The 23633-nt window shown below is 38.5% G+C and overlaps 1 protein-coding gene across 7 annotated transcripts; it reads right to left on the reverse strand.

Annotated features, from left to right (window-relative positions):
* Positions 1-217: 217 nt before the first annotated feature.
* On the reverse strand, positions 218-20548 carry dnajc14 (DnaJ (Hsp40) homolog, subfamily C, member 14). 7 transcript variants are annotated; one of them, XM_057327190.1, is made up of 8 exons: positions 20429-20548; positions 10124-11460; positions 7293-7391; positions 7110-7216; positions 5572-5691; positions 5307-5467; positions 5110-5212; positions 218-2882 (listed from the first exon to the last, which is right to left on the reverse strand). In XM_057327190.1, exons 2-8 carry the CDS (start codon positions 11237-11239, stop codon positions 2582-2584), a joined length of 2007 nt encoding a protein of 668 aa, XP_057183173.1. In that variant the 5' UTR covers positions 11240-11460; positions 20429-20548; the 3' UTR covers positions 218-2581. The 7 variants fall into 7 exon arrangements, 5 of the variants coding, with proteins under 5 accessions (XP_057183173.1, XP_057183171.1, XP_057183172.1 ...); XM_057327188.1 differs by having other exon boundaries at positions 20259-20476; XM_057327189.1 differs by having other exon boundaries at positions 17758-20476.
* Positions 20549-23633: the final 3085 nt, after the last annotated feature.

Consider the following 23633-nt stretch of genomic DNA (forward strand, 5'->3'; position numbering starts at 1 on the left):
ATGAAAGTTCCGTCATCATTTACTCACCCTCTTGACATTTCAAACCTGTATGACTTTCTTTCTTCTGCCGAACACAAAGGAAGATATTTTGAAGAACGTTGGTAACCCAAAACCTTTGGTCCCCATTGACTTGCATTGATTTTGTGTCCATATAATAAAGTCAATGGTGACCAATGGTTTTTGGTTACCAACATTTTTCAAAACATCTTTTGTTTTGCAGAAGAAAGAAACTTGTACAGATTTAAAATGAAGAAATAATGATAGAATTTCCATTTTAGGGCGAACTATCCCTTTAACTTATAAACCTCACTAAAGTAAATAAAAAAAAGTATGATAGTTGAAATATTAAGCATTTAAATTAGATATATTATTAATAATAATGAGGAGTTCAAGTTACACGTTCCCCCACCCCCAAGTTAAACCCCACTACCTAACCCTACCATTTGAGCTACAGGAATATTACAATGTTCAGAGCAATAAGAGTTGCCATTTGGTCACTAAACAGAAATCAATGAATGAATGACGTCAAACTGAAGGACTGGACAAAACAAAAGATTAATAAATCATTTCAATTTGTTTTCATTTAAAGTTTACCGCTCACATGTGTAACATGGCGGATAACCTTTTTTTAAAGCACAACCTTCGCTCACACTTGTAGATGCTCAAGAGATTTAAACGATGGCACAATGTTTGGGGACATCAATTTTAATATATGAAGGTAATGGTGAGAGGTACTAATAGACCAATTGTTGACAAGTGTCCTGCAAACATTATAATGATTGTCTAATTCTAGAGTGATCTTCAGCAGTTTCTTACATAAACATTTTGATCACTCTGCAGAAACTTAAGACTGTCGAATCACTGTCAGATTCATGGACAATATTGAATGCACTCAAAAATCCCCTTCTTTAAACAGCCAATGGAATTAAAACCATATACAGTAAATTTCAACCGAAACACAAATAACAAAGTCAATTTATGGTGATATGTTGTTTTGTTTAACATTAATGTTTTGTTTAACAGAAATACCAACATAAACTAAAGGTAATGACTCAAGTTTTATTTATGCACTTCTGTGATCAGTTTTGAATAGAAATGAAGCTATATTTTGGTAACCAAACTGAAGATAAAACTTAAAATTTCACCCTAAAAATTCTGTTACAAATAACAGAAGCAGTCATATGACATATGAATTTTGTGTGGGTCAATCCTTAATTGAGAGGTTCATTTTATTATGTGGAATTTTACCTGCTGAAATCCAGTAACCACATTATACGGCATTTTGACTCCGTGTTTTCCTCACGAGCTGAAGCTCAAGACACTAAACACATATGAAGCAATATCAGTATAGCATTTGAGACAGGACTGCCTTCTCTTTCTAAAGACGAAGTTGAAAGCATATGCCAAATGCATAAATGTAAATATGCTTTCAACTTCGTCTTTAGAAAAAGAAGGCAGTCCTGTCTTAAATGCTATACTGCGTCTAAATCAAAATAATCCAATTCAACTGAGCATCAAAAATGGAGCATGAGTTATTAGGTTTGGATGGTTCCTGAGTGTTACAAAGTGGACTTGCTGTTAAAGGGATACAGTTTGGGGTTTTCAGAGGTGATTAATGAAAATGTATGCAACCAGACATTTATGTGTTCACTTCATTATACGTGATGTTATTAATCAGCTAGTTGTGCTTTAACTTGAATGTCAAACATTTTACTTTCCTTTTATAAACTCTTATAATCAACAAAAACAAATTGAACATTCAGACAAAATTATTCTTTCAGGGAATTCACGAATACCATCATTCCAAGTCATGTAAATCTTGTAATCCTTATGTATTATTTGCACACCCAACATCCTGTTAAAAGAAAATAAGTACATCCACTTCAATAAACCAAAACATAGGCTTTAACGTGAATCTGATAATTATGGAGGCTTCAAAAACAGGATAATGATTCCTCGGATGTCATGAGCAATGTAAAATCCCAGAAAGAACGGGAAATCTGGGTCTTTGTCCTGCTCTCTGATTTATGCAGATGCAATCCCTGAGGTCTGCGTGCGATTTCAACTATATCCTAAAACCGTGGTTCCCAATCCTGGTCCTGGAGTACCATTTTCTATACCTGGCTGTTTTACACAAAATGTTCTAACTTCTCAGCTCATTATTAAAGACTCCAAGACCTCGGAAGAGTGTGTCAGACTAGCGTGAGGTCAAAAATGACCAGGATTGGGAAACGCTGTCCTATAGTTATAGCATCACCAAACATACTGCCACACTCCTGAATATTACTCAATGGATTCACTTTTTCAATCTCAACGAAATCAAATAACATTCTGTTTAGGAAAGACAGAATGTGATTTTAATCTCTGTACAATTGTCCACATAAAAAAAGAAAAAAAAGTGACTTCAATCAGCAAGATCTTTTTCTTGCACCTCTGCCGAAAATCAACGTGGCCATTTCAGTCTGTATCAGATGCTTCACAAAGCACTGAACCGCTTTTCTGAGATCAAAAGATTTGTTCTTTTTTTGCATTAGGTAAAAACCTGTCCACAGGCAGCGCTCGCTGTCAAACACTGCCCCGTTCAGTGCTGGAATGGCTTGCGGACTTTCTTACGTCGACGCGGCGGCTTTCCTCCCTCAGTCCAGTGTTCGTTGGGTTCGCTCCGTTGGGTCGTTGAGCTAAAGAACCCTGTTTGTGGAGGAGATCCTGAAAACATTCCTGCAGTCTCAGCGGCAGCTCTGAAACCCTGATTAGACGGTGTTCCTTCAGAGAAGAAGCCTCCATTAGCTGATACATTATTAGGAACTCCGCCCTGGAAGAAGCTGTTAAAGAAGTCTTGCAGGTCTGCGGGTGCACCACCGCCTGGATGATCTGGAGGGGATCTACAGGATACATTACAATTACAATGCAGACTATCACCACAGTAACACACAGTCGAATCTTACTAAGCTGGGGACACATTTCACACTAGGGCTGAACGATTAATTGCATTTGCGATTAAAATGCGATGTGATAAAACGCAATTTTCTAACCGCAAAGACTGCGATTAATTATGGGGATGAACAGTTTGATGCGGAGCTGACCAGTACCATCTCAAACGCATTAAAAAATGCATGGAAAATGTGCTGCACGCACCTTTCTCCCTTTCCCCAAAGTGCTCGGGACGGGAGCTTGCTCTCTTGTGGTGACTGCGAGTGAAGAGAGCGCGTTGCACGTCGAAGACTGCGTCGCTCTCGATTTGCGCGTGCTTGCCGCGCGTCTGTGTTTGAACCATGAGCCGTGGCTGACGAGCGCGTTGCACCACATGCGCGCCGCGACTGCGTCTGCATTTAAAATAATTAATATGGTCGGAGCCGATAGCCTAGTGGGCAGTGCTCAGACATGTGGTGCGGTTGCGCATCGGGCGACCCGGGTTCGATTCCCATCTCGTGGTCCTTTCCCGAACCCACCCCCTTCTCTCTCCCACTTTGCTTTCTGTCCTCTCTAAAAAAAATAGCTGTACAATTAAAGGCAAAAACACCAAAAACAAATCTTTAAAAAAAATAATAATAATGAATTTGTACATTGACCTGTTGTACAACGGCCTAGGGCTCGACAGAACGTAGCACTGTAGAAACTTTAGTGTAAAAGAGGAACAGTACATCAGTTGTATGGGACTATTCTTAGGGATGCACCGAATGATTGGCAACCGAAAATATTTGTCTGAAAATAGCAACAAAAAGTGTGATATGATAAAGCAGCAACCAGTGCAGAGTGAGAGAGAGAGTGAGCGACGCGCGCTTTATTAAATGCAGCAAACATGTCGGCAGTGTGTGGAGCATTTTAAAGTGTCAGAGAAAGACACGCAGCGTAAATTTCTGTTTGAAAATTTTTGTAAATTTCTGAATGAAAGCATCTTTACCGGTCGGTAACTTGTGTACTTCAGACTGCAGCGGGCACTCTGACAGTGGCCCCGCTGCTCGCGGCATCATACAGTGGTCGCGTGCACACAGTTACTAAACAACTTGTCAAAGTATGTTCTGTGCATCCCGGCCACGAGTGCACCTTCTGACAGAACGGTCAACTTTTGTGGGCGGAGTTTGGAGGAGAGACATGAACTGAAAGGGTTGTCAGTCAGAATTGCTTGCATGGATAATTTTTTTTCTTTAAGTCATTTTGCCATGTAGCCTATAATAATACAACAGTTTTCGTTTATTCATATGTTTAGCTTATAATGTTGAATAACACTTTTTAATGAAGTGTTTTGTTGTAGGGGTACAGAGTACAGTACATTCTTTCAGCAGTCAGTTATAGGCCTAAAATATTCTATTCAAGAAGGGAGAGGGCTCAATTTTTTGTTTTAATTTAGCCTACTTGTTTTGCTCAATTTTATTTAAAGTTATATTGTATTATATTGAAAAAAAAGACAAAATATAAAAAGCACATTTTGACCATTCATTTTATGCAATGGTGAAAAAATTGGCTAAATAAATAGAAGAAATGCGAAAAGCCATGTTCGGTGTTCGGCAAAGTGTTTTATTTTTATTTGGCTTCGGCCAAGAATATTCATTTCGGTGCATCCCTAACGATTTTGGCTGTTTTGTGTGGATGATGCTGCACAGTGTCAGGTATTGTGTCTGCTAACATTAATGCTCAATCAAGGGGCAAGACTACCTATGTCATGCAGCACAATAATTAAAGCCATATATAAGGTAATACATATATTAATAGTTTACATTTTTACTTATTTATTTAAAGATTGTCTAGTAAATCAACAGACCGTGTTTAAGTGCAATCAACATGTTTATCATATGTTTATTACAGTGACTCTTCATTATCAAATTACTGAGTGTGGTAAAGCCACACTCAGTAATTTACAAATACATTATATTTATGTAATCTGCACTTTCCTTTCTGATTAATGACTTTCATGTTACACCAAGCTTATTTGTCAGTGCTTTATGTCACTAGTATAATAAAAACATGTTAATTGTTTTACAGACTTCTTGTTTTACTAAATCAGAGTAAAACAAGGATGTGGTTTTGAACGGGTTATGGGCCTGCTTACTAATTCAACATGCTTAAATTCCACCAAAAACATCTTGGCTTTAAGAAAGTTTGAGTGGTTACCTGTGCCGGCTGGCGCTGCTGCTACCTTTGGAGCCAAATGAGATATGATAGGGCACACGATGTGTGTCTGGAGAGATGCCTATCCGTTGACAGCCTGCCCACTCTGTGTGGACATGCAGAGATGTATCTCAATACACAGCAACAAATGCAATACAAATCCAACAGCCTATCAATCATTGTGGATGTAAATCAACTACCAGTGATATCAAAGACTTTGCCATCCATAAAAGCAAAGTATGTGATTCGCAGACCCAGCATTCTAGATTCAGCCCACAGATCTCCCTCCTCAGCACTGTGCCACTTCTTACATTCAGCACAGAAGCGGGCTTCGCTGGCTTCACGGTCCATCTCAAAGCGCCTGCAGAAAAGATGACTGCTCAGAAAGTAATTGTACACATAAGACACAAAACAGAGGTTTACATGAGATCACGAGACGGCAATGATGACGACAGTAATACGCACTTGTGCTTGCCCTCACATTTAGTGCACATCATGGTGTTCACGGCCTCTTTCAAGTCATCCTGCAATTTGGCCAAGAACTCATTCATGGACTTTGAAAGCTCTGTGGTTGCCATCCGCTTCCTGTAGACAATGAACATGAAAAGAAATTATGAATCTTTATTTGGGCTATTGTGCACTGCAGCATTATGATCATTACAGCGTAACTGTAAGGCAATATAAAATGACAAATATTACCTTCTTTTAGGGGTGTGACAATACATTGTGGCAGAGGTCGAGTTAACCGAAAATTCGAAAAACGAATTTTTTTTTACCGGTGACGGAAAAATGTGAAGGCCGTCTATCATTTTGACGGATTACAATAAGGGCAATTTGTAATTCCCCGTTTTGTCATTTCCTTTCATCATTAGAGCGTGATTGTAGGCTACTACCCCTGCCCTGAACACGATCGCAAAGGGATGTGCGTTTCCCATTCATTAGCTTACAATGCCTGGTCCATTTTGGATAAGGCACGGTCAGCGGAGACAAATGCATCTGTCACAGACCCCTGCGTGGCGTGCACTCATATACACAAAGGCGCGCAGTGGTGCGGTGTTTACAGAGTTTTTCCTTCAGAAAAGCGACTAGCGTCTTTTTGGATAAACATTAGCTTTCAGTGAGTGGAAAAACGTCTCTCTCAGCGTCTTCTCTGTTCAGTGAGCGGCAGAAGCAGCACATTCATGACCAAACCGCAGCATGAGTGAGTGAGTACAAAACACCATTTATAAGCACCTGTCATTGTTACTGACTGGACATATGAACATAAACATTCGTCTGTAATTATCATTTTATTTCTGCAGAAATAAACTAACAGAAACATTAAATATATCAATTAATATTAACAACAACGGCTTTATTGGGCATTCAGTTGCATTAAAATATAGTAAGTTGAGAGAGTAAATGCAAGTACAGCATGATGACGTCACGAACATGCCAATTACCACGTAACGCCACCTTGCACCATAGTGATGGGTAATAATAGATTTGGACGGATTTTTTACGAGCCTGTCAATTCTTCATTTTGAAAAAGTCTAGGGCAACCTCTGTATTGTGGTACAATATATTAATTTATTCAATTTGTATTATCTACATTGATTGACATGAGACCTGACCAATCATATCACCGAACAGGGTTGTGGCCTCAATAGCTGCGCCGTGTATAGTGTGCCGTAGGCATTTGATTGAGGACTAAATCTAGCTGTTTAACAAAGATTATGCTGCAAGATGTTTTCTATCCTCCTGCTTGTAGATTAGAGAGGCGAATATAAATGTGCAATAATAAATGACAGTCTCTATATGATTATTTAGATGACAATCTCTTTCATCACATCAAGCAGCATATACACAAGAAAATCACCATGTTTAATTATAGTAGAGCAAGGGAAAAAGTATTAGGATATATATCCCGCATAGGTAAAATCTGAAAAGATATACAGTAGCCTCCTCAAATTACTTGCCTAAATGTATCTGGTGTTTTTATTGGAAAATGGAAATACACTCACAGTTCATACTCTCGTCGTGTTTCTGGGTTACTGACAATGTCCCATGCTGCCCTTAAAACCTTAAAAGCCTCGTCAGCACCCGGATGCTTGTTTTTGTCTGGATGAATCTACAAGTGAACAATATACAACACATGGTCACACTTTTCACAAATGGCAGAAAAGTTAGGGCAGAAATGTTATTACCTGTATAGCCAGCTGTCTATAAGCTCTCTTCAGCTCAGATTCAGTTGCGTGAATATCTACTCCCAGAACACTGAATGGGTCCAACTCTTCTTCAGGGATCTGCACAAGAGAAGCAGTAGCTCATACACTTCACTTTCATAATCTCCTCAAGCAGCACATAATATCAGACTTCTAGGAAAGGAAGTAGCGATCATTAACTCATTCTTTACTTATGTCCATATTTTAGAATAATGGTATTCTTCCTTTCTTGGTGCAGGGATTGTCTCTCTCGGCATCTACTCTGTGCAGTGAGCAGCAGGGAGAAACAGCACAACAGCCAACTTGTGAATGAGAGAGTACTAAAGAATGTTTCTCATAAAACTCGACCTCACTACAGAATTGATCTGTTTATCCAGTTTAAAATCTAAATCCATTATAACCCACAGACTTTTAACAGTGGGTTTAACATGGGGGAGCAGAGGGCTCAGATCACAGTCGGGGGGCTCATTTGCACCGTTTGGACCAAATATCAATATTTCGACCTTGAACTCATTAAAATGTAAAACATTTATTGCAATCCAATCTTTAATCTCCTTAAGACAATCGAAAAAGTTTTAGATGGCTGGCTTCTAAAGTTGTTTGCTGTCTGCAGTGAACAGTGAAACGCAATACAATATTTCCTAGGAATGGATCCTAATGGATGAATATACAAAGAACTGCCTGTATGGAGGCGTCTACTGCTGTGTGTGAAAATTTCCTTCACTTTTTTATTGTTAAGGTCAGTTCAATTAGGGCTCAAATCTCAACTTCATCTTATGACCCTTCAATCTCTGTCCCCTGCTCCGCTGTTTTTGACAAATTTGAGCCTGTGACCCTTTCCTTTTTACAGGACATTGTTGGTCAATTGAAGCCATCAGGTTCTCCGAAGGATGCTGTCCCTCCCCGACTATTTAAGGAGGTTTTTCCCACTATAGGACCATCTGTTATTGCAGTCATTAATAGCAGTCTGTCCTCAGCTGTGGTCCCGGAAAATTTTAAACATGCAGTAGTACAACCTCTGATTAAAAAACCTGCCCTAGATCCTACAGTCCTTGCTAATTTCAGGCCCATTTCTAAACTGCCTTTCTTTTCAAAAATCCTGGAGAAGATTGTGCACAGTCAATTAATGGCCTTTATGGAAGATCATAATATACTAGAGGCTTTCCAATCCGGTTTTAAAATCTTGCACAGCACGGAATCGGCTCTTTTAAGAGTTTTTAATGATATCTTTTTAGCAACTGACTCTGGTGACTGTGTTATCCTTGTGCTTTTAGATTTAACTGCTGCATTTGATACAGTGGATCATGAGATATTGATCTCACGTTTGAAGCAGTGGGTGGGCGTCAGGGGCATAGCACTGGAGTGGTTCAGGTCTTACTTGACTGATCTAACTTTTTGTGTCCGCCTTGGTGACTGTGTATCTTTCTCTGCTCCTCTCTCGTGTGGGGTCCCACAGGGCTCAGTTCTTGGCCCTCTCCTTTTTTCTCTCCATTTGCTCCCACTTGGTTCCATACTTAGGAAGCACGGCATTTCATTCCACTGTTATGCAGATGACAGTCAGATGTATGTGCCGCTTAAAAAGAATGATGCACACTCTGTCAGACTGCTACATAAGTGTCTCGACGACATGAAGGCCTGGATGGCTTTGAACTTTTTAAATTTCAATGAAGAAAAGACGGAAGTGATGGTTTTTGGAGGCACGACTGGGACCCCCCTATAGATTTGGGTTCCTTGGCCCAGTATATTAACCCTAGTATTAAAAACCTAGGGGTTAAAGTGGATCCTGAACTTAAGTTTAGTGGTCAGATCAAGGCAGTTGTCAAATCTAGCTTCTTCCACTTGAGGCAGCTGGCAAAAATAAAGCCTATACTATCAAGGCAGCTTTTTGAAATGGTAATCCGTCTTTATTATGATGTCTTTTCTGTACAGCACTTTGGTCAGCTTTGGATTGTTTGAAAGTGCTTGACAAATAAAGTTGGATTGGATAGAACCTTGGGGAACTCCGAATGTAAGGGGTGCTGACGAGGAAACAAAGACAACATGGTGAACAGTAAAGGTCCTCTCAGATAAATAATACCTAATCCACTCCAGAGTGATGCCTCTAATATCAACCACATGCTCCAACCAGATCTAAAAGCATAAGAATAGCCGAGTCACCTGAGTCCCTGATCAGTAAAAGTCATCATTAAAAACCTTTAAAAGTGTACTTTCTGTGCTATTAAGAACTCCACACAACTTATATTAATTTGTACACAACTAATATTTTACAAAGAAAAGGGTGTTTAGAAACTGGTCTAATCCGTGTCCAAATTGGATTTTTTTAACAGTCGCTCTGTCACTGCATGTTTAAAATCCAGTGGAACCACACTTGTGGTCAACAAACTATTAATCATTTCTTTAACCACAGGCCAAAGTTTCTCAAAAATCTATTTTAAAAACGCAGTCATGTCTGACAGCGCGAGTTTAACCATTGTGATGTCATGTAAAATCAAAACAGCAGCAGCAGTTAAAACTTGCATTCAAACAAGTGAAAGAAGCTGCAAAAATGCAGTGTACTTTAAAGCCACATTTTTGAACTTTGCTCATGGCTCCCCCATGTGGTTTATAAGCACAATTGTCTGTTACCAATGTCGTAAATAATGACGCTGTATAAGCCAGTGTTTCCCAACCCTGGTCCTCGGGGCACACCTTCCAGAATGTTTTAGTTCTGATTGATGAGTTGAATCAGGTGTTTTATATAGGGAGAGATCTAAAACATTCTGGAAGGTGTGCCCCGAGGACCAGGGTTGGGAAACACTGGTATAAGCTAATACCTTGGCCAGGGCCAGCAGTCTCTGGAGCTCTTCTTCAGGCTGATATTTCTCCGTCCCTCTGTTGGAAGACTCTGGATTTGAGTTTTCATTCATGACGCCTCCATTAAAGCAAAGCCTGCGAATTCTCATGGTCACATCAGACACTTTTCTCCAAAGCCTGCTGCTCTGAAGGGAAAGCCACCATTTTCTGCCTCTCTCCCCTGCCAGCTTTACAAAGACATAGCTCATTATCTGAGAGGTGCTGCACACTGCAACACCGAGAGTCCTCATGCCGGAGACCAGGGACTGGTGAGCCCAACCTGCAGTCCTGCTGGCACGCTCTAATAAAGCTACAGTTAAACGGCGGCTCCAGTCAAGGACTCGTCTCAAATCTTCCGTCATGCCGGGAACATCAGTGACCTTCCAGAACAAGTGCACTCCAAACTCGTACAGAGCAATCCCTGACGATTCCACAGCAATCCCGCAGCGGTGGGTTAAAGAGATGATGAGCTCTACAATCATATGGATGCAGGAAATACACCACGGGCTGATGGATTCTGCCACAAAATCTCGACATGTTACGACAAGCTGCAGTCCGTTTCTCTGTCGTGTGCGGCCATGATTGTGCATGTAATGGTTTCGTTTTCTGACCTGCTTGTGTCTGTTTGGCCCAGAGGATGAGAGGAAAGACTTATGCGACATGGAGAACGGAGAGGTCAATAATGGTGTCTGGTCGCATAAACTCTGCCCTGATCCACTTCTTTTGGACTTTCCTTTTTTCCCAGCTCCAGCATTGCGAGATTTAGACTCTCCGTCCATTGACGGCTCATTCTCCAATTTCTTCTCCTTAAATCTATCTTTAGCATGATTTTCCAAATTCCCATCTTCCTCCTGGTCATCACTGAGGTCTTCAGTTGTGGAATTGTTTTCATTTTGTTCTTTACTTTCTTCTGCTTCCATGTCACCCAAGTATTCATGAGGGTGTTCACTGCCATTTTCCCGCTCAGACCCAGGAGACACCTTCACATGACCATCATCTCCGTCTGATGAATTGACCAGAGAAACAGCAGGCTGCTCAAAGTGGACGGTTTCTGCTACCGTATCCCAATGTACAGCCATATCGGCCATCTCGTTCATATACCCGATGTTCAATCTCTCATGCTTAGGACCAAGATGAGAAGATCCATTTTGAGCTTCAGGGTCGCAGCAGATTCAAAAATGCATGCATCACATTTCACATGAACAGCTGTCACTTATTTACAAATGAAACAAATGCAAGAGCAATGTTCTTCCACATGTCCAGGTCTTTGCAGACAGACGACATTCATGAACTATTAGATCATCCTGAATCCCTAAAACTGAGAGGAAATCAAACAATTAGTCAACAAACTGAAACAAAAGGATAACTAGTCAACTTTAACTGTGTCCCACTTCGAAGGCTGTGACCTGGACGTGGAAGCGAAGATGCGGTTTCCAAAGGATGCAGCATCCGAAGTCACCAATGTGAACTGAAATGAGTCTATCCTTACGGAGGATTTCCAAGTTGCATCACCTGCTGCTCCTGTCACCCGGTGACAGCAGCGTGACGCAGCAGAGACATTTCTGACTTTTTTAAACAAATACGGAGCCAAAAATAATTTATTTTAGGGAAAATAATGCATTTATGTCGATTAAACCAGCCCAACGGTATATCAAATTAACTGACCTTGTACATATGTAAAACACAATACTGGATCAATAATATTAGTGAACAATATTATATATAATATTAAGACACTGACAAGGACAGTTTCTGGCATATTACACACTTTTATTTAACTAAAGTTTTGAATGTATATTTAAAGACGCACTGAATCGCCGTGGAACGCGCAGAATTATTTGATGTGTTGACATAATATCAACTGAAAAATTCAGAAAGCGCGAGACATATCGAGTGGCCCCTCCCGCTTTTAAAATAACCAATAGAATTTTGTTTACAGCAAAGCCTGGCAAAGCTGCATTTAACAGCTTGATAACCACAGTGACAGTGGTGTGAGTCTATTAAAAATAATAGGAAGATCAGTGATACCAGTGATGTGTCATTTAAAGCTTGTTATTTACCTTGGTGAGTGACACTGGTGTTTGTCTTCTCATTTACTCACCAAGGCTGTGCTGTCTGATCTCTTCCATAGAACCTTAACATTTGAAATTCTGTGTAGACTTGAAACGGGTCGGATACGTTTTGTTTTCAAAGCGGATTTGGGCATATGACCGGTGCATATGATCAGCTCTGCACTATAGTGTCTCTTAACTGGAGGATGCTCGCGTGACACTAACGCCAAATTAAGACTTTAATGTTTACACTGTCTGGATCATCCCCTTACCTCCCATCTAGTGCATTATGCATCATTCACCATGTAGGACATAATAAATATGCAAACAATTGGCTGATATGAGGCGCCACTTCAGCAGTTCTGTCAGTGAAGGGGGCGGGACTCTTCGGATTCTAAAGCGGATTTGATTGGACAAGAATTTTGACGAGAGGCTGAAGTGTAGCGTGATTAGGGTTGGGTACATTTCACGGTACTTGACTCTCTGACTTTAGTGACTTTCAGTGAAAATAATAAGCCCAAACCTCTGATTTTCAACATTTTTCTATTTATTTAGAAATGTTCCACACAATCCTTACAAAAAATAACCCCTACAACAGTGGTCGCCAACCCGTCGATCGCGATCGACTGGTCGATCTTTGAGACATTACTTGTCGATCCCCGAAAGTAGGCTAATTCGAAAATGGAGAGACAAATATATTGTGCCTGATCAATTTCCAGTTTTGCAAGCGCATCTCTGTTTCTCTTCATTCAGTGGTTGTATGTTTTTAAGTTCTGCATTAATCTTTTCATGGCTGTATAAATAATGATTCCCTGGCCTGCGTGAGTTTTTAATGCGACCGTTATCATTAATCACATTTCATTGTGATGCGCGACTGCGCGTGATCGCTCTTCAGTGTTTCTAATGTCGGTGGTCAGTGATCAAACGCAAAATGAGACTCGCGCATGCACTGGCGTAACTGTCATTTGGAGGTCACTATTCTGTTGCGGTGCATTACGCTTAAAAACAGTTTATTCATATGACATAAAAATGTCACTTGTTCGTTGGCGTTTTTGTGCTTTTACACTGGATGCTCAAACAAGCGCCGCGGGTTCATACTGTCCACGTATCTGGAATCGCGGCTCTCTGTCTTCAGCGAATGTAACTTACGAGTGTGAGCAACGGGATATGGTGAGAAAGCGTCGCATTTTAATGTTGAGTTTGTCTGAAAGACAACATCGGTCTATTCACAAAGTTGTAATAGTGAATGATCCGCGGGTCTGTCAGTGATGGTAAACTGCACCAGTACTATCTCATGCGGGAGATGACATCTCCTGCTGATATCCTATTTATGTTTTCAATTAGCCTAATATGATAGCCCATTCCATACTACTACCTTTAGCTATTTTATGAAACAGATACTTATTACCAAGACATTATTAGACGGGTAAAAGTAAATAGATAAATGATTTAAAATAAATAATTAACGTTGTTGTTATTATTAGGGCCTATTTATAACATTTCCATCTATATGATGTATTTACTTAATAAAAGTAAACTAAATAAATGCATCATAAAGAACAAATCTTTATACAGTAAATACCTAAATAATTAGGGTCTTGTTAAACTTATTCTAAACCTCGTTTTAATGTCAAGCTGTCATGTATGAATTAAAGTCCTTGAACTGGTGTTTAAATTGGTGTTTTTCACCTCATTATGCCACACTGAAAGTGGCAACTCTACATGTTACAGAGTTTGCTTAGCTGCATCTGAAAAGTGGAACAAAGAATTTCAGGTAATTCAAATAGACCCACAATTATAGACTAAATAAAAGGCCTCAAGCAGGAGGTTCAATCTGGGCTGTTTTTATTTTCAACTTTTTCAATGGTAGATCTTGCCTTTCAACAATTCTGACGTCAGGGATCTTAGGCTCAAAAAGGTTGGTGACCACTGCCCTACAACATCCATGGCATAGTTAGTGTGATCAACACTGTTACGTAACACAGTCTATAAATAAATAAAATGAAATGAAAAACAAATGAACAAGGAGCATAAAGGTCAGTAAACTATTTTATGAAGAAACAAAACTAACTAGCAGTTCTTTTTTTAGAAAGATTAGCATGTCAACTCTAACAGGTAAAAGCCTAGCCCCCTCCACACTCACTGTGTCCCCCGCTGTTGAGAACACTCGGGCGGAGTAATGATAATGATGGTAATGATGATGAAGCCTTCTGCGCCAGAGTGAAGCGTGTTACCTCTGCTGCTCTCACTGTGACAGAAGGGCAGGTTGAAAGTGGGACAGCAGAACCTGTCAATGAAGACAATAGTGTAAATAACAGGACTCAGACAGGAGCTCACAACAATTCAATTTCATTAAAGGAATAATGGTATATTTTTACCTGGGCCCTAGTTTTCCCGGCTATTGTTCTGCTCACTTAGATTAAAGATTATCCAAGCTATTATTTTACGGATGTTTACTTTAATAACTGTAAAGAAACTAAGTTATTTATAGAACAGTTATTGACAATAATTTATGCCGTTGCTGACTGCCACTGACTTTGGTGTCTGTATACAGTAAAACAGTTGGCAACTAGTAATAGGGTATTTTTAGGGTATAATTCGGATATCTCTCATAATGTTTACGTTACTGTTTTTAACATAAATTGCAGAGTACGGAATTTCAATGCAGCCAATGGCTCAAGTGTTAGCTCACGCTAGTTCACGCATGCTATGTTAACGTCAACCAACCAAAACAGTGAAAATGACGTTTTCTCTAACAAGTTAAAATTCTCAAATTAGATAGGTTAATTAATTACCTGTAGATGTTGAAGCTGTTGTCAACGCCGATGCTTCACTTAATGTGCCGTCGTCGTCATCCTGGGATTTGTCTCCAGGTGTTTTTAGCTAATTTAGCTACTTTGGGCATGTTGCTAGGGGGCTTGAAATGCAGCCTTCAAAGGACGCAGCCCTCAAATTGGGACACAGCTTTAGAAGACACTACAGGTGCGTCTCAGTCAGCTCCCTTGTTCAGTAGTCAGTGCACTGATTTTTAAGGGCCGTCTATTTTGTAAAATCCTCCCAGTGCACTGATTATATTTGTTCCCTAAAAATTCCCACAGGGAGCATCGATGCTCACTATGTTCCCATACCGGAAATCACGTGACATTTTTTTAATCTGTTTAACCGAAATTGCACAAGCCAACACAATAAACTTAATGAAACGCGACAGAACTTTTGAAAAGACAAATGTTTATTTTATTTATGTATAAACACTAGGGTAGGGATTAGGGCTGTCACGATTATTAAATAATCGTCTCATCGCGATTGTTTGACCTCATCGCGATGGTTTCAGTTCATCGCAATTATTTCACATTTCTATAGAAGACATTAGGGGGAGCTGTAGTGCATCTGCATATTGCATATTTTATTGTATATACAGTAACTAAAGCATTGTAATACTTGTAAAATGTACCACCATGTACAACACAATCACTTTTAAAAAAAAACTAAAGCATATACAGTACCATAAAAATAACCTGCAGTACAATTTAATATTATTTCAGTGTAAAAACCAGTCTACAAAAATCTCATTAAAATAGAAGTAAACTTTTATTGTAGTCTTGCAAGTGAGAAAAAACAGACTAGAAGCTTTTCTATCACTGATATCATTCTAATGGTGGCTTCAATTCACTCCTGATCAATTTACTTAATTTACAAGTATTTGGCGGTTGTATTATTGACAGGTAAAAGCCTAAACCTTAAGTATGGTGACCCAATTTTTTCCTATGTTTTCCAAGAAAAAGAACATAGTCTTTATATTCAGAACAATATGGTCGTTTCAATCAATAATTCAATCAGAATTAAAAGTCAAAGCTCTAAAACGGACAATTAATCGTCATAATAGGGCTGGGCCGATAAACGATATCAATTCAAATCGCTATAGAATGCATTTCAAAAACGATGATAAGCTATTGGCATTTTGACTCGATATGGATTAATCTTACAGTCTAACAGAACGCAGAAATAAACGCAACAACAGTCAGTTTATCATGCGCGTCAAAGTACAAAGTCCATTTCATACTGCACTTGGCAAAGAAAACTCAACATGAAGAGGAAAACGTTACTGGATGCGGAAACAAAGGTGAAACTAACCTCGAGTTGTCATCACGCGGTTTATCAAGTGTCTTATTTTTCTTTCATAATCGCCGGATAAACAAAACAAATTTGAGGCGCAATTGCAATCGAGTTACTTCGAAACTGAAGCACAAACGTTATATCCATCGTTAACATATCTGCTAACACGAGCTGGTGCTTATGAAACAAACCAGCGCTGCCCTGTACAGATTAGAGATGTAATGAAGTGAGTTTGTGTGCACATTAAAAGATTGAACCTTGTATGCAAGATGCTTGCATGATTAAAGAAATGTACTACAGTTTATTTGAGATGTCTTTTTGAAAGACTAAGGTTCACTGAATGCATTGAATGAATCCCACTACTCGAGCAAGACATTATTGCAGTGTTATGTATGTGCGCAGGTGCTGAGCCAATAGCGTTCGAATGTACACAGTAACGGAGCCCTTTCATTGGTTGAATGTACTGAATGAACACTCCCTTTACTTAACGAGTCAATTGAGTCAAAATAAGACTGAATGAACTGGTACATGTTGTTTATGGCCTAATATCCTCTGTGTTGCAACAGTGCATTCATTTAATTGAATTTTAACTGGTTAAAGGTGAACTTTTGTTAATAAACTGTATTTAAAATAGATTCTTTTAAATACAGTTTTTTAATTAAATATATATTGAAATAAATATCGTTATCGATCAATATAGAAAAAAACTATCGAGTTAACTTTTTTGCCATATCGCCCAGCCCTACGGCATAAACGCAATGATTTATTAGACAATCAATCATCAGCCAAATTTCATAATCGTGACAGCCCTAGTAGGGATGTGACCTTATTATCAATTTCATGGTATCACAATAGCAAAATTGTCTCAATATTATCGTGGTGAAATGATAGGTCTTCCGGGCCTTTGAAGGCGCAGTTCTTGAAAATCAGCGGTCACTAGCTTTGTATTATAGTTTTATAGAGTAATTTGCCCACCCCTCCCTTTCGAATTACGACGGTGGCCGCAACAGTAAAAAAAGATGTCGTCTACTGAGACAGCGGATAATAGTGATACAAGCAGGTAAGGCAATATATTAACGTAATTAATCATTTAACATGTATTCTATTGCGAAAGTTACTGTTACAATTCTATAATTAGATATATTTCTTGCGTGCTATCTAGTACACGCTGAGAGTAGTGAAGTAACTAAAGTTAGCTAATCGTAAATAGCAACGCTGTTCAAAGCGTTTGATCTGACAGCGACATAGGCAGTTAGGTGTAAGTTAGTAGACGTTTGTCTCCCCCTTTGTAAAGTCAGGAACAACCGGAGTACGTACCGCAGGGACGGAAAAACATTATTATTCGGAGGTTATGGCCATTTGTATAAAATGCTAACGTTACCGTTTCAACAAAACAGTTGTTTGGTAAACATTGAAAATGTGGAAACATAGAAAATGTTAAATTATCTTACCAGTCTAGCAGAAAACAGGCAACTTCGGCATCGCCTTGAAAACATTTGTCTTTCAACAGTGCCTTCCATCTGGTAATAGATACACCGATGTTTTTATCCTGGATTTCTGCCGCCGTTTGTCTCTAATTCGTCTGGCAGCATCACGTTTGCGCTTCTTTGACGACTGAGATTCACGCTCTGTTGGCTCTTGTGCACAATACACATGGTCCTCCATTTTATCAAAACTTCTAAGACAGAACAATCAATTGCTTCAGCTAGACGACGACTACTCCTCCTCCTCCTCTCCGTACTACGACTTACTACTTTGTGCGTCTTCAACTCAGTGATGACTCAAGCTGCGTCTAAAAACACACACGAAGACCAACATATACGAAACGCGCTCTGTAGAGCTGTTTGTCCGTTAGAGCTTACTGTACAAAACATGGCTGCGCAACATAACAAATTCGATGTAGATAGGCCCGCTCCCTATGTAGATACAACTGGTTTATTCTAAGGTAATAAAAACATAACTTTTCATTACGTAAGGTTTTTATACGCATCTAAAGACACAGTTTTGTATGTTATATTGCATTTCTGTTAATAGATCATACAAAACATCCCTCACTGTACCTTTAACATAGAGAATGTTAAACAATACAATAGATGTTACCTCTGTCAAGGTCCAGCTGGTGCAATTTTTTATTTTATAAGAGGGAGTTTTAAGTCATTTGACCGATCTCATACCTCAAAGCAACAGTTATGATTAGAGGATAAAGAAAAGAGGACAGGATTTGACATTGTTAATTTGTACATTATCACAATATTCAATAATTGTTCATTAAACAATTATGGCACTTTTTCCAAGTCTTCATTTGCCTCCCAAAAATATCGTATCGCAGACAACACACCAAGGTATTACCGTACCGCAAGATTTTTATATCGCTACATCCCTAATAAACACACTAGTACACACTAGTAACACACGCTAGACAGGCAGGGAACACAATCTAATTAATGGTTGACTTTAATATTAGACCAAATTGTTCACGGATATGTAACAAAATTATGAAAGAGTTTCTCATATGTATTTCATCCATTACTTAAAAAAATTAAGTCAGAGAGATGTCTGTTGTTGATAATTACCAGCTGTGAAGTATAACAACGCGCTCACGCAGTCACGTCACAGGAATATAAGTGAGCAGTGTACCAATGTGAAGTGAGCCAGGGTCCACTCCTTACCAGTGCCCTAACCCGTATACAAGATATTCACCACCTCGGGATCTGATTGAGACGCACTCTATGTGTTCTAGTCTTGTTGTAGTTAAAAGTATACATAAAAACCTAATATAACATTATTGTATACAAGACCATTGAGGGGGTACCAAACAGTGTAAAACCATTTTTCCTCAAGTAAGTGTTCCGATTCATTTTTAAAGGTAACTTAATGTAATAAAATTATACAGAAATAATGCATCTTCATTCATCATTTGAGTATGTAATTTGCAGAGCGATTCATGGGTTAATTATTAAAAATAAAAAGGACCCAGTCTTTGTTCCTTGTTTTTTTTTTAAACCATATTTATGATAAAAACCAGGCGGGGGTCTTTCAAGTTTTGATTGTTTTCTTAATTTAGGAAAACAAGTGGGAAGTAGGGCTGTCACAATGATGAAATTTGGCTAACGATTGATTTCTATTAAATAATTGCGATTTTGGCAATTAATTGTCTGTTTAGAGGCTGTTTAAAAGATTAATTACAGCTCATTTATTCAAATAAAATATAGATACATTAAGAATTGTAAAAATTCTGTAAATAACTAGTAACATTCCCTAGAGTGACCTTAACAGAAAAGACTGAGATATGAGGATGTCCTCTTGCTGTGTAGATGCAGCAAATCTGGTGTCACTTTAATAAATCTCTTAAACACAAAAAGTACAAATACGATACAACTCAAATGATGAAGAAATGTCATTTGAACGTAACGGTGAGTACAGGTAAAATGCTGCAGATCACCCTTGTTTTAAGGATTTACAATCATTGTGGTTATCTGAAATAATAGCGATTAGGTCAAACAATTGTGACGAGATTATTTAATAATTGTGACAGCCCTAATGCCTCTAAGAAATTCACACTCAATTAATTTTAGTCTTCGATTGCACATCCTTAAACTTGTATATTTCGTACTCTTCAGTTACGCTCTTTACTCCACATCTGCATGCATTTTAAAATACACATGAAACCCACACGCTTTCTACAAACCAAATGTAAGATAGTAACAACTAAACGCTAGCACTATGAATATATTGCATGCAACGACGTTAATAATATTCAGAAAGTTGTTTTTGGATTGCAAAAACCCATCATCAAATACACTTATCACTGTAATGAAGCAAACATACAAAGTTTAACAGTGAAAAAAAACATATAACTATCATGTTTATCTGCATTGTTTTCTAAATATGTTTGAGCTACAAAAACATTGAACGATTTGAAGATAACCATGCTAACATGACAGATACTTACTGCACACACATGAACTCTTCTTTAACACACTGTCACTATGACGATGTGTAATTATACATGTTGTTAGGTCTCTTCATTGAGCTTTACATTATTACTGGACTACACTAACAGTAACACCGAAAGAAAGTAAAAAAAAATGTTTACAGCTATCTATCTACAGCTGCTCTTACCGTCCTTCTTCATTGCAGTTCACTTCCGAAAGCGCGGCAACGTCACATCCGCTTACGTACATCTTCACAAACTGCGGCTGCGTCCGAAATCGCATACGTCCATATACTGTAGTAAAGCTTATGGAAGCCCGTTTCCGCCAGGGTTGGCAATTTCTTTTAGATTTTATAAGTCATTATTATGACTTAGTATATCAAAATAATGAGAAACTAAGTCGAAATTTCGACTTAGTAACTCATAATAATGAGAAACTTTCTCATAATAATGACGTCAACGATAAATCAACGCCATCATCTAACACCCGTAAAATAATTCGTACAGTCTCTCTGTCGGTGATTATTCCATTGAGCTAGCATTTCTGGTGCATCCACCTGTAACCGTGTGACTGATGTCTGTAATTGTTCTTGTATAAAAGCTGCCACCTCAGCTTCAGCAGTCTTGTTCTTCCTCCTCCAAAGCTGGTGTTTTCTCAAAAGTCGCTCAAGAGTTCCTTGGCTAATTTTAACAATTAACAATTATCGCCTGGGTGCATGCATTAAAGTGTCTGATGTCTGCTTGACTGGCGCGTTATCGAACCAATCAGAAAAGAGAAAACGATGAGTCATCAGGAACCTCATTTGATTGGTCACAAGAGGGTAGCCCCGCCTCCCCCTTCACTTGCAAACTCACATTAGTGCGAGAATCGTGCCAAGTGTACGCGCGAACGGACCAAAATCTGCACATGCACATGTCTGCTATGCTGCTATATGCTTTTGATCGTATATGAAGTTAAATTAGTGCCTAAAAGATTTGCATGTGCAGGATAACATTTGTAAAAGCGTACGTGACATTGCAAGCATAGTTTTGTAAAGGTGTAAATCAAGCTGCAAGCGAAAGAAAACAAGTTTTGCAGCATTGTATCATTTTTCGTAAGCGTAATTCATGTGTTGTGAAACGGCAACTTCATATTAATTATTTGACGTATGATCTGTATTCTTCTGACCTCCGTTTTTTCCACGCTTACACTTTTGGCACGTTTTTTGCGCTGAAATACGGCCAAAAGCATTGCGAGTCTGTAAACAGAGGTGTGCGTGCAAAAACAATGGTGTTATGAACTGCAAAACGGATTCATCGCGCAGAACCTGTCTTTGTGTGTGTAAAATACATCTGTTGCAAACGTCTTGCCTACGCAGGCGAAAACTGTTTCTTGCAGTAAACCGATGTGTACAGTTCCGTGTACGTTCGCGTACACCACCATACCCTCTGACTCGCACAGACTTTGAATGTGCTGCAAAGAGGCTAACAACCGAGGGAGAACTTTGTCATTTATCTCGCCGTCAATCTGTAATAAATCATCAATAAGCGCACCTAATCTAAATGACACACAGTCATTTGATGCATGGTTATCGACTTCATTGGCTAAATGCCGTAACTCTCTAGCTAATTGTGCGCCCGCCATAGTTACTTAACGTTATACACGAAGCAAACGATCAGTGAGTGACGTGACGTTAGTCCAAAACAAGTCAAGAGTAATCGATCAAACGCTTCAATCTACGCTGAACCAATAGTAGGCAAGACCAACCCATCTAATTATCATACAAGACACAGAAAAGTAAGAATAAATACAAGAATAAATAAATAAAAGTGGAAATAAATACATGCGATAATAAATAAATATAAAAATAAATAAACGTATAAATAAATAAATGTAAAAATAAAAGGAAATGATAAATAAAATAATCTAAAAATAAATAATAATAATAATTAAAAATAATTAAAAATGGACACAAAAAATAATAAATCAATTTAAAAATGAAAAGAAAAGTTAAAGCTAAGATCAATAATAGCTAAAACGAATTATTTTGTTTTATCAAACCATTCATTCCTGTATTTATTTTCATATTATTACATTTATTCGTTTATATATTTATTTATTTATACATTCATTTATTTATAATTTTTGCAGGTTTAGTCCTCCATACTCTTTCACAGAGGAGGTACACAAAAACTGTAATGCCAATGTATATAGATGGGGGACATCTCTGTAAGGTATCTATCCACTTCTACGATCGCATCAGAAGTGGCATTTGAGCTTTGTTTGCTCTGGTCTGAAATAAGTTATATATAATATACATATATTAATTGAAATCATGATAATGCATTCACAATTATGAATATAAATCATGAAGCAACAGTCCTACTTTGTGTGCTTGTAGGATTGCTCTGGGGCTGTGCAGTCTTATGTAAAGCTCTGAAATGCCTTAGCATGAATGATGTGCTGTTTCCATATATAAGCTCCTTGTCACACACCAAGCATCTCACCTTCTGAATAAAGTTATATGAAATTAAGAAATTACATACAAGAATACAATAAATTAAAGCAAAAAATACAGTTTATTTTTTTAAGAAAAGCATACCATCCGGGTATTTCTCGCCTACTGTTTTTTGCATACTGAGGTTTCGGACATGCTATTCATGACTCATACTCATTTTCGCCTACTATATAGTATGGAAGTAGGCGATTTCGGACACAGCCCGTGTGAATTATGTCCGCTTAGGACCCAATTTAGTAGGTAGTTGTTATGCCTGATCACAAAGTTATCTAGATATGTTGTTGTATGGCTAACCGAAGCGGAGTTAGCTTCTAGCAAGCTAAATACACTGGGTAAAGTAAAAGCACCAAAATGACATGTCAAAATTTAAGTTTACGAAAAACATATGAGCATATAAGCTTGATGTAACATACACACTAGTATTTCTGGGTCAACATCTGCTTAAACAAAAAACATCACTTTTGATTTTTTAAAATTACCATGGTTTTATTATACAGTAGTAAATAATTAAAACAGTAAGAACGATATTTGTTTGATTTCACTACCCATAGCCTCATTTATGTACTATTGTATGAAGCATTTATTGACAAAGACAATAATGATCCTTTTAACAAAGTACTAGCGACATAAATCGTTATGTAATTCTGTAACAATTGCAATCAGGCGCAAAAAGAGTACCCATTTGAAGTTATTTTAGGCAACAGAATCACGTGTTGTCCTAAAGGGGACCGATTTTGAGAGGGGACATGATTTGTCATGACACCGGTTCAAGTCGGACAAAATTTCTTACCGGAATGCACTGCTTTAAGTCAGCTGGCGATCAGCCGAAAGTCCCAGTGAAACTAAAATCTGGAGATTGCGATGCCGGCTCTGCCACACGGAGCGTGGCAGGGCA

This window comes from Triplophysa rosa, unplaced genomic scaffold (genome assembly GCF_024868665.1).
Source record: "Triplophysa rosa unplaced genomic scaffold, Trosa_1v2 scaffold183_ERROPOS166712, whole genome shotgun sequence".
NCBI lineage: Eukaryota > Metazoa > Chordata > Actinopteri > Cypriniformes > Nemacheilidae > Triplophysa > Triplophysa rosa.

What these genes read in the sequence shown, in the direction of transcription:
- dnajc14 (XM_057327190.1), bottom strand. Translation starts at nt 11,239, where the DNA reads ATGAACGAGATGGCCGATATGGCTGTACATTGGGATACGGTAGCAGAA. An exon ending in GACTGCTGGCCCTGGCCAAG is followed by an intron (nt 7,392 to 10,123) that starts GTATTAGCTTAT and finishes TCTCTTGTGCAG; the next exon opens with ATCCCTGAAGAAGAGTTGGA. An exon ending in AGCAGCGCCAGCCGGCACAG is followed by an intron (nt 2,883 to 5,109) that starts GTAACCACTCAA and finishes TGTATCCTGTAG; the next exon opens with ATCCCCTCCAGATCATCCAG.